This window comes from Salminus brasiliensis, chromosome 1 (genome assembly GCF_030463535.1).
Source record: "Salminus brasiliensis chromosome 1, fSalBra1.hap2, whole genome shotgun sequence".
Lineage (NCBI taxonomy): Eukaryota > Metazoa > Chordata > Actinopteri > Characiformes > Bryconidae > Salminus > Salminus brasiliensis.
Genome location: NC_132878.1, coordinates 59288944 through 59300713, shown reverse-complemented (window position 1 = coordinate 59300713; position 11770 = coordinate 59288944). Strand labels below are relative to the sequence as shown.

General features: G+C 40.4%; 2 protein-coding genes across 2 annotated transcripts; both read right to left on the bottom strand.

Moving 5' to 3' along the window:
* Window positions 1-292: 292 nt before the first annotated feature.
* Window positions 293-7619, bottom strand: hsp90aa1.2 (heat shock protein 90, alpha (cytosolic), class A member 1, tandem duplicate 2). The gene is made up of 11 exons (XM_072683714.1): window positions 7445-7619; window positions 4690-4839; window positions 4196-4562; window positions 3808-3941; window positions 3329-3655; window positions 3062-3227; window positions 2747-2937; window positions 2086-2233; window positions 1727-1995; window positions 1287-1620; window positions 293-1157 (listed from the first exon to the last, which is right to left on the bottom strand). The coding sequence occupies exons 2-11, from the start codon at window positions 4837-4839 to the stop codon at window positions 1048-1050; spliced, it is 2196 nt and encodes a 731-aa protein (XP_072539815.1). The 5' UTR covers window positions 7445-7619; the 3' UTR covers window positions 293-1047.
* Window positions 7620-7814: 195 nt separating this feature from the next.
* hsp90aa1.1 (heat shock protein 90, alpha (cytosolic), class A member 1, tandem duplicate 1) lies at window positions 7815-11269 on the bottom strand. The gene is made up of 10 exons (XM_072683725.1): window positions 11064-11269; window positions 10565-10931; window positions 10327-10460; window positions 9916-10215; window positions 9642-9807; window positions 9340-9530; window positions 9096-9243; window positions 8719-8987; window positions 8269-8602; window positions 7815-8149 (listed from the first exon to the last, which is right to left on the bottom strand). Exons 1-10 carry the CDS (start codon window positions 11214-11216, stop codon window positions 8040-8042), a joined length of 2172 nt encoding a protein of 723 aa, XP_072539826.1. The 5' UTR covers window positions 11217-11269; the 3' UTR covers window positions 7815-8039.
* Between the last annotated feature and the right edge of the window lie 501 nt (window positions 11270-11770).

Below are 11770 nucleotides of genomic sequence, written 5' to 3'. Positions count from 1 at the left end.
AACTAATGTAAGTAAATGTTAAGAGACTCAGTTTCAAATACCTTTGCATTAAGTCTTCACACATTAAAAGGTCAGTAATGTCTTTCAGTGATGTAGAAAGTAAAATTAGAGGTACTATAAGTAAAAGAAAAAAAAAATACTACTAATAACAAAATGTATTACACTGAATGTATTTCTGTTAAACCTGCATCCTACTACAGCAAAATAATGTTTCCATCAGTAACAAATAAAAATGGAAATGTGATTATATGATTCACACATCACTCAAGACATAAGTCAAACTTAAGACATATCCTTTTACATATGGCAAAGTTTATTTTAGGGTCCCATTTTTTAAATTACAGTATCAGACTGAACATAATTACACTTAAAAAAAACAAGGGGGAGCAGCATAAGACAAAACTAAAAATCAGTGAAATGTGAATAAATACAAAAATGCAAACACAACTCAATACAAAAGAAAAACAAAAAGAAACAATGGAAACTGGTGCTCTGAAACTAACACCAACTGTGGAAATGGATCTGAACGGCCATTTAACAAGGCTAGCGGAACATCAACAATCAGAACGGGATCGTTAACATTAAGTGGGCTCAATTTGCACCCAGGCACCTAGCCAGGTATGGCTGCGTAGTGCATGGAAAACTCAAAGGAACTGCGTCATCTCCTTTTTCCAAGTATGTTGGGTGTCGCTGTCACTTGCCCATTATTTACATTTTGCACTGGGTTTACAGACACGAGTAAGGTCTAGCTCTAGATGAAAGTATTTTAAAAAGAACACCCCCCCCCCAGCTGCGTTTATTCCATTCAAAACTAAGAACTTAGTCTGTCCCTGGAAACCCGTTGCTTAGAATTTTAAGATTGGATATGTACAACCTTGCCATTAGATACATGCATCTTTCTACACATGGAAAATCATGCGATTGTGATCTTGATGCCATTTTACCTGTGTACCATTCATCCTAACTGCAGCCACCCAGGTGCAAGTCAAGCCCATGCCTGTACATTTTTACAGAAGTAGGAACTGATAAACTAGCAAACTCAATGTTTTAGTCCACCTCCTCCATGCGAGATGTGTCATCATCCCCTTCTAATGGGGGCATGTCTTCAATGGGAGCAGACGAGGGCTCTTCAGTGGACAGGTCGTCTTCATCAATGCCTAAATAGGAAAAGAAATGAGTTGAGAATGCTCAGCCTATCCAAGTCTAAACCTGCACAATAGGTTAAGTTTCCATGGCAACAACACTGAACTAACAAGTGTACTTTCATACACGAACTGTACTCTTACCCAAGCCCAGCTTGATCATTCTGTAGATGCGATTGGAGTGCGTCTGAGGGTCATCAAGCGTGAACCCAGAGGATAGCAGTGCAGTCTCAAATAGCAAGATGACCAGATCCTTCACAGATTTGTCATTCTTGTCAGCCTCTGCTTTCTGCCTGAGTGTTTCAATAATAGGATGATCGGGGTTAATCTCTAGGTGCTTCTTGGCAGCCATGTAGCCCATGGTGGAGTTGTCCCTCAGAGCCTGGGCCTTCATAATCCTCTCCATGTTGGCTGTCCAGCCATATGTGCTGGTGACAATACAGCAGGGGGAGGACACCAGACGGTTTGAGACAGTAACCTGCAAAAACAACGAGAGGGAGTTAAAAGCGAGTGTCTATAAGTGTCTTAGGTCAGGTTTAGATCTGACTATCAAAGAAATTAAGTTTTTTAACAGTTCCTCTGACCTTCTCAACCTTCTTCTCAAGGATGTCCTTCATGATTTTGCACAAGTTCTCAAACTGTGCCTTCTTCTCTTCCTGCTTCTTCTTCTCCTCCTCATCCTCAGGAAGTTCCAGACCCTCTTTGGTTACAGACACCAAATTCTTGCCCTCGAACTCCTTTAACTGCTGAACACAATACTCATCAATGGGCTCGATCATGTAGATCACCTCCAGACCAGCTTTGCGTAGGCGTTCCACAAAGGCAGAGTTGGCCACCTGATCTTTGGTCTCACCTGCAGAAAATGTGTACCAATGTTTTAAGATATTCAAGCATTCTTACAGAAGAGCAAAAATGTTTACGCAGTGCTATTCAGAGATCCTACCTGTAATGTAGTAGATGTGCTTCTGTGTGTCCTTCATACGGGTGACGTAATCTTTAAGTGACACCATTTCATCACCAGAGGCAGAAGTGTAGTATCGCAGCAGCTCGGACAGTTTTTTCCTGTTCTGAGAGTCTTCATGGATTCCAAGCTACGGCGGGAACACAGGAAGGAAAACACTTAAAAAGGATCCTTACATAAATTCAAACAAACTAGTTTCTCCTCTTTCGTAATACCCTTTGTAGTGTATTATGAGGATGAGTATAAACTAATCAGCTTTGCACAGGTTTACTGGATCAAACTAGAGGACAAACAGGTGGCAGGCAGGTGACATGTGGTTAGCAGGGCATATGGTGGTGTTCTCTAATTCCAGTCTCGAAGGATCACGGCATTACACAGTTTAGGATTTCGCCTTTGCAACCACTTATAAGACAGGCCCCCATAATGAAAGGCACACCTAATCAAAACCTTAGATTTGCTGATACATTGAAACACATGTGCTGTAACAATACACTAGAACTCATATGCATATGTACTGAGATTACTTTTGTCATCAAATCTTCATCTTGTCTTTTTTGGCACTGACATCTACAAAAAAGGATTTCCGAAATCCACCTACCTATAGTTTCCTCATTTTCACACGATTTAATATAACATAACCTACCTTGATATTCTTGGAGAACTGTTCATAAAACTTCTTGTAGTTGTCCTTGTCCTCCGCCAGTTCAGTGAAGAGCTCAAGGCACTTTTTGACCAGGTTCTTTCGGATGACCTTGAGGATCTTGCTCTGTTGCAGCATCTCTCTGGAGATGTTCAGTGGCAGATCCTCAGAGTCCACCACACCCCTGATGAAGTCTGAAAGTGCAAATGTAACATTTAAATAAAAAAAATGTCAAGCAATGAATGCACTATAGGTGTGTGCATTCCTGATGGTGTACTAGGGGTGCTCAATACTGTAATTCAATACTTGTTTACTTACTGAGGTACTCTGGAATGAGTTCATCACAGTTGTCCATGATGAAGACCCTGCGCACGTACAGCTTAATGTTGTTCTTCTTCTTCTTGTTCTCAAAGAGATCAAAAGGAGCTCTGCGAGGCACAAAGAGCAGTGCACGGAACTCCAGCTGGCCTTCCACAGAGAAGTGCTGTAAAGACAGTAAGTGTAATGAATGTTAAGTGTTTGTACGTATTTAAAACTATGACACTTCATTTTCAAGGAGGACATGTAGACATTTTGTTGACTCACCTTTACAGCAAGGTGATCCTCCCAATCGTTTGTCAGACTCTTGTAGAACTCCCCATACTCCTCATTAGTGATGTCATCAGGGTTGCGGGTCCACAGAGGCTTGGTCTTATTGAGCTCTTCCTGGTCAATGTACTTCTCCTTGATTTTCTTCTTCTTCTTCTTCTTGTCGGAGTCCTTGTCATGGTCTTCATCATCTGAGCCAACGTCCTCAATCTCTGGCTTGTCTTCATCTTTCTCTCCTTCTTCTTCTTCTTCTTTTTCCTTCTCCTTTTCTTCAGCTTCCTCAGCTTCATCATCACTCACTTCCTTGTCACGTTCCTTCTCCACCTTTGCAGGCAGAAGATCAGTAAAAGTTAGTTATGTGTAAGCAGTATCAAAATGTTACCTCTTGGGAAATTGAACAAATTGTATACCAATTCACAGGTAATGTGACAGTGCAGTTTTGAAAATGGCTTCTTTAATGTATGGGGGCTACTTACATACAGAGTGATTGGATAGCCAATGAACTGTGAATGCTTCTTTACAATCTCCTTAATTCGCCTCTCCTCAATGTATTCTGTCTGATCCTCCTTTAGATGTAGAATCACCTTTGTGCCACGTTTAATTGGCTCAGCTAGAAGAAAAACATAATGTAAAACATTTAAAACTCTTTTGATACATAAGCAGTGCATTTCACTATTCCACCTTAAAACAGATTTCCTTGAACACATTTGTAGCACAATGTGTAACTTTTTTTTCGTAATAATTTGACAGAGAAACTAACCATTTTTGCAATTTGACTTTTTGGGTCACACGGAAAACAAGGCTACACAAAGTGGGGGCTCATTTAAAATGGATACATTAAAGTACAGGTGTTAAAATACTTACAGCTGTCCACCTTTACTGTAAAGGAGCCTCCAGCAGATGACTCCCAAGCATACTGCTCATCATCGTTGTGTTTGGTGATGACTGTGACTTTCTCTGCTACAAGGTAGGCTGAGTAGAAACCCACACCAAACTGGCCAATCATGGAGATGTCAGCTCCAGCCTGCAGAGCCTCCATGAAGGCCTTGGTTCCAGACTTGGCGATGGTGCCCAGGTTGTTGATGAGATCTGCCTTGGTCATACCAATGCCAGTGTCAATGAGGGTCAGTGTGCGCTCCTCTTTGTTGGGAATGATCTCAATTTTGAGGTCTTTTCCAGAATCCAGCTTGCTTGGTTCAGTTAGACTTTCATAACGGATTTTGTCCAAAGCCTAAAAAAAGAAAAATATAATAATTAGATCGAGCAGTTTCAATGCAATTTTGTGTCAAATGCAATTGTGCATTTTAATATAATATCCATGATACATTATATTCAAATCCAATGTCCAGCTTGCTTACATCTGAGGAGTTTGAGATAAGCTCCCTGAGGAAGATCTCTTTATTTGAGTAGAATGTGTTGATGATTAGAGACATCAGCTGGGCAATTTCTGCCTGGAAGGCAAAGGTCTCTGCCTCCTCCTCCATCGGTTGGTCGTGTGCTTCAGGCATCTGAATGAGACACATAAAGCCAGTGTTACGACAAACATTCAGGTAAAGTTGAACTCTTCTTATATTAGGCTGAGCATTTCATCTGGCATATTAAACAGCAGGTTGTTTCTGTAGTCGCAGTACAATAACTAGTGTACAACAGCTAAATGTAAAAGTTTACATTATTATTTTACCTTATTTATTTATTTATTTTGTGCACTTAGAAGGGTAATAATCAAAACATAATCTTGAAACAATGGAACAGCACTATACAGTGTCTTTCAGTTATTGTTTGAGGGGGTGTCCTTGCCCATTCTTCCTGGCAAAAGCCTTCTAGTTCAGTAAAATTTGTAAGAACTGCTCTTTTGAGACCTAATTTCTGACGATGTTTAGGTCTTCTGTTTACTTCTAGATTTTGCAGGCATTTCACAGAATCTATTCTTTCCTCTACCAGTGAAATGCTCTCTGTAATATTGGCTGCAACACAAGCTCAAAGCATGATCGATCCACCCTGTGCTTAACAGCTGGAAATGTTTTCATTATATTCTGCACATATTATATTTTCTCCAAACACACATCAGCTCAATTAGATCAAATAGTTTTCAAACTTATTCAGTCCACTGGACAGATTCGATTTGATCTTGTCAAATCTGGTTTGGATCGCTTTCATAAATGGTCCTAGATCACATATGTTTCCAATTCATGGGCATGTAATATAAATGCACATGCTCTAAGTGCTGCCATCATTGGCCAGCACCAGCAGGTGACGGAAGCGGCATTTATGAATGTTACACTGCACTTGTGTTCAGACCTTTCTACTGTCTTTTGTAAATAATAATGTAAACATTTCATATCATATATCAAACCTGTACATTTAAATTGCTTAACTGCCAGTGCAATATTGTAAATAGAGATTATGTATAGCATGTGTATACACTGTGTATAGAGCAAGTTAATGTGTAAATATTCAGTATTTGTATTTTGTCTGATCTGTGTTCGTTTTCACTACAGTAGGGGATGACATTTTTTACTCACCTTTACACCTGTGTAATGTGACGTGAAACAGATCATTTGCAATTATCTGTAAATAATCTGTAAATAATATTGTTATTGTTTTTTTACTTTACTTTTTTCCTGATTTATATTGTGTACATAGTGGTAATTTATCTATGTTTTTGCATCTGAGTGTCTTGCTATCCCTTTCTGCTGTAACACTGAGAATTTCCCCACTGTGGGACTAATAAAGGATTATCTTATCTTATCTTAACAAACGTGATTTGATTTGAAGATCAAGACCACCAAATCTGATCTGAGTAAAAAATCGGAATTGCTTAATGAGGTTTGTAATTTAGCCTGAATCTTCCTGAAGGTCTTTTGTACGCCTACAAACAAACTTGTGCATGGGGCTTCTTTTATTTTTTCACTCTAAAACTGTGCAAAAACAAAAAGCCACTAATATTGTTTCATTGTTGCCAGAAAATGTTTCAGCTTTATTTCAGCTTCTGATTTAGGGGTGCCTAAACGTTTACACAACATTGCATTGCTAAAAATAAAATACTGCCTTAAGAACCCCATTTAAATAAGTGCATATTACAGGTTACTGGCCTATGCAGCCATGTTATTATAGTCGTGTTATTCCAGAGAAATGACCTGCTTGAACAGAACATGGACCGATGAATGCACCATCACTGTTTAACAAGGTGGTGAGTGGTGTTTGATGCAGACGCCTGCTCATCGATCATTTGTCCGGAAAAGTCTATCGCCACATGGCTTCGTGCTCCGATGCGAAAAACGCGCCACCTGCTGATCGGAGCGATGAACATCAGCCTTCTAGAACCTACCAGCCTCGCAGCGCAAGACATGCATGACAATTCACAGACTGCTTGAGCTGTGAAAACTGCTGTATCTGCGGCCACATTAATCCCTGGCATTACAACAGGACAGAGATACTGCATTTGCAAATTATTTAACACTGGCTAGCGCTAAACATGCTGTAGCGTTGCAGGACACCGCGATAAAACAGCGTATCAACACTGTAATAATCGTATTATTTATGATTAAAATAGCAAAACACGACCACGCTCCACTTTATTTTCCCTAACCAAAGATGCACTAATGTTAGCTAGCTAAGTTAGCTAGCTAAAATAAAACCCTATGATTTAGCTAGCTAGCATAGGACACGATTCATAGGGAGGTGTTAATTTGAACATAAAGCCAGCCTTGAGATGGCCATGTTCAGTCAGCCTTCATCCCCACATCTCCTCTGTGTTGTGTTGTGAGGCGATATTCACTGAAGTTAGCTATGCTAGCTAATGAGACTAGCTAGCCTGCTAACCAGCAGGTTATTCCACGCAAAGTACCTCAGGCTTACCCTGTCAGCCAGCTAATGTAACGCTGTAGCTACAATAGCACTGCGGTTTCACACACTATTGGCTAATATCTGCCTCGAGAGCTTTAGTGCTAGCTATGTGGCTCTTGAACTAAAGTCCGTTAGGGACTCGAAATGTTTCTCGAAAACGACAGCTAACAGCCGGACCGGACAGTTGACTGGCTCTCTGCAAATAATGCATTCAAGCCGGGGGTCACTAGGGCTCATTTGTGGATAGACCAGGTGTCAAACCCTTACCGTGATCGAGCCTCACAGGTCAGCCGTACTGGAATGCTTCGTTGTTGTCTGGGCAACGGCTCTGCGTGTCTCCCCGCTGTGGTGCGCGCTCTAACTGTCAGAGCCTGAGCGCGCCGCTTATATAGCTGTAGCCTCGGAGTGTTCGAGAACCCTGACGATCCAGAACACTCTCGAATCTTCCCTGCGCGCTTTGTCGCGGGAGCGGGGCGGGACTTGGTGTGTCAGTCAGAGGCTTGAGGAAGGAGGGACTGGTCCCCTTCAAATAATTTTGTAGCAGGAAAATGATTGAATCAAAAAACATTCGCTGACAACTCATTCATTTCCGCGCAGTATTTTATTAGAAATGTTTAAGTTGCTTTCTTTCCTTTTAAAAAAAATGTTACAATAAAAAAAACACCATATAATTATATTTTCTGACTTTTCTTACTCCAACAAGCACAACACATACTCAAAGAATTTCAAAAAGGTATAATAGAATAAATAGGCTATTTATAACATGATGAACCCCTAAGGCCTATAGCTAGCAGTCGCAAACTGCAATGTGTGTTTCAGAACCAAGTTTAAGGTAAACAGATTTACATGTTTTGTGAAACGCTTAGTCAACTTCTTCCATTCTGGAAGTGTCGTCATCTCCCTCTAGAACAGGCATGTCCTCCTCGCTGGGCTGGAGAATGTCCTCTACTGCTGAATCGTCATCATCAATGCCTACAATAGAAGGGGAGGATGTAAATATTAGAAGATTTCATTTGTGAGCCACTGTCTCTAAATTGTTTTGGCTTTCTCAAGTAGCTTGAGAACACTAGCGTGTTGGGACTGCAACTCACCAAGGCCGAGTTTAATCATCCTGTAGATGCGGTTAGCATGTGTCTGTGGGTCCTCCAGGGTGAACCCAGAAGACAGCAGGGCAGTCTCGAAGAGCAAAATGACGAGGTCTTTCACGGCTTTGTCATTTTTGTCGGCCTCGGCCTTCTCTCTCAGGGTCTCGACGATGGGGTGCAGGGGGTTGATCTCCAGGTGTTTCTTGGCAGTCATGTAGCCCATGGTGGAGTTGTCCCTCAGAGCCTGAGATTTCATGATCCTTTCCATGTTGGCTGTCCAACCGTATGTACTGGTGACGATGCAGCAAGGGGAGGAAACCAAGCGGTTGGACACAGTAACCTGGATGGAGATGAAAGATTGGTCAGTGTAACAGTCTTAATCTCACGTTGAGAGCTCTGTGTGCACTATTTTATGTTAAATACATTGTTCAACCATAAGGTAGCCTTCACTTATACCTTTTCAATCTTTTTATCTAAGATGTCCTTCATGATCTTGCAAAGGTTTTCAAATTTGGATTTCAGTTCTTCTTGCTTTTTCTTTTCGTCTTCGTCTTCAGGAAGCTCCAGACCCTCTTTTGTAACTGACACTAGGTTTTTGCCGTCATATTCTTTAAGCTGCTGGACACAGTACTCGTCAATGGGCTCGATCATGTAGATCACCTCCAGGCCAGCTTTGCGAAGACGTTCCACAAAGGCAGAGTTGGCCACCTGTTCCTTTGTCTCACCTTGAGGAAAGGGGGAACATATGTTTTAATTAAGTGATGTTTAAGTGATGTTCTTCCTCCTATTGCATTTAGGAAAAAGCATTCAAGATTTAGTAACAATGTACTAACCAGTAATGTAGTAGATGTGCTTCTGGTTGTCTTTCATGCGGGACACATAGTCCTTGAGAGACACCATCTCATCAGCAGAGTTGGAGGTGTAGTAGCGCAACATCTCTGACAGCTTCTTGCGGTTTTGAGAATCTTCATGGATACCGAGCTGGAAGAGGACAGAGATTATTAAGAGATAATGTTTATGTTTCCTTTTTTTAAGGTAGTATGTGGATTAATCTGAATATGAGCAATGCAAATGTACCTTGATGTTTTTGGAGAACTGCTCATAGAACTTCTTGTAGTTGTCCTTGTCCTCAGAGATTTCAGTGAAGAGCTCAAGACACTTTTTGACCAGGTTCTTGCGGATGACTTTGAGGATCTTGCTCTGTTGCAGCATCTCTCTGGAGATGTTCAGTGGCAGATCCTCAGAGTCCACCACACCCTTCATAAAATCTAATGAGAGAACAAAAAGGTATATCAATAAGTAGGCCATGTCACATTTCCAATGCAAAGAATTTTTTCATGTCCATATTTTGTTCAGTGATAATATATTGGCACACTTACTGAGATATTCAGGCATTAGCTCTTCGCAGTTGTCCATAATGAAGACTCTGCGCACATAGAGTTTAATATTGTTTCTCTTCTTCTTGTTCTCAAAGAGATCAAAAGCAGCCCTTCTTGGGACAAACAGCAAAGCACGGAACTCCAGCTGGCCCTCCACTGAGAAGTGCTGTATGAGGAAGTAAAAGGTCACTTTGAGTCTTTTTGTAAATTGATGTAAACAACAATGGCCAGTAAGTTTTCCAATAAGTTATTCTTAATACTTAAACTAACTCACCTTGACTGCAAGGTGATCCTCCCAATCGTTAGTAAGGCTTTTGTAGAACTCGCCATATTCCTCATTGGTGATATCATCAGGGTTACGGGTCCAGATAGGCTTGGTCTTGTTCAGCTCTTGGGCATCGATGTACTTTTCCTTGACCTTCTTCTTCCTCTTGTTTTTGTTATCTTTACTGTCCTCGTCCTCGTCGGATCCCACATCCTCAATCTTGGGCTTGTCTTTGTCATCACCAGCTGCTACCTCCTCCTCCTTCTCTCCCTCTTCAAGATCAACCTCTTTTTCTCTCTGTTTCTCAACCTATGCAATGATAAAAATATACAAAAAACAACAAAACCACTAACATTAACATTCTGCAGAACATGAAGATAGAAAAAAAAAAGAGCGCTAAAAATCGAACAAAGCACTTACAAAGAGAGTGATGGGATAGCCGATAAACTGGGAGTGCTTCTTAACAATTTCCTTGATGCGCTTCTCTTCAGTATATTCCGACTGGTCTTCCTTAAGATGAAGAATCACCTTTGTGCCACGACCAATAGGTTCACCTGGAAATCCCAACCACAAAGAGGTTAATATAGAAATGAAATACTGCAGATTTTTTTTTGTATTTTGCAGAAGTATTTGTCAAAGGTTTGCTTGGAAATCCTACCATTGTCTGGCCTGACAGTGAAGGATCCCCCAGCTGCAGACTCCCAGATATACTGCTCATCATCGTTGTGTTTGGTGATGACTGTGACTTTCTCTGCTACAAGGTAGGCTGAGTAGAAACCCACACCAAACTGGCCAATCATGGAGATGTCAGCTCCAGCCTGCAGAGCCTCCATGAAGGCCTTGGTTCCAGACTTGGCGATGGTGCCCAGGTTGTTGATGAGATCTGCCTTGGTCATACCAATGCCAGTGTCAATGAGGGTCAGTGTGCGCTCCTTCAGATCAGGAATGAGCTCAATCTTCAGGTCTTTGCAGGACTCAAGTTTGCTTGGGTCTGTTAAGCTCTCATATCTGATCTTGTCCAAAGCCTGTGAAGAAAGGATAAAGCACAATACATTTCAAATGTTTAATTTTTAAAGCACAGAGTGTTATTTCTATCCAAGCAGCTGCTCTAAACTTGTGCTTATGTGCTGTTGTTTAAATACAAATCTAAAACTTACATCTGAGGAGTTTGAGATGAGCTCTCTGAGGAAGATTTCTTTGTTGGAATAAAAAGTGTTGATGATCAGAGACATCAGCTGAGCAATTTCAGCCTGAAAGGCAAAAGTCTCCACATCCTCCTCCATCATGGGCTGGGCAGCTTTCTCTGGCATCTGTAATAAATATGTAAAACAAAATGATTATTAATAATAATAATAAGAAGAAAATAAAAAAAATATGTTTTCTAGCAGTTAATCCTTAATTAAAACATTTAAAAGGATTTTTAAAAGCTAGTAATTGTAAATGATCTATACATAGTGTATTTGGTTCATTTAGGGCACCTTTTAAAAATTGGTTCTGTCTAACACCAAAATACTTCCATACTAGGAGTCAAATAACCTATTTTCAGTACTACGTATATGCTTTTATGCTAAGAGTGTACTATTGGTAGTTATTGGTTTACAGGTTTTTTACGCTTTGTAAAGTTGTTATAAATAACTTGTTACTCTCTCTATTGCTTTGCAAATTCATAAAACAAGTGTAGTTAATATGTTAGTACTTGACAACTACTAAGTATAGTTTCATTGTAGCAGCTGGCATACAAAAAATGTGTTTTTTTATTAATACACAATGATATATATATTTATTTGACTTATTTTAGTATTATCTCAAATAATCTATGTTTTTTTATTAGGCTATAAAATTGCAACATTTTGAAAGAGCAGGC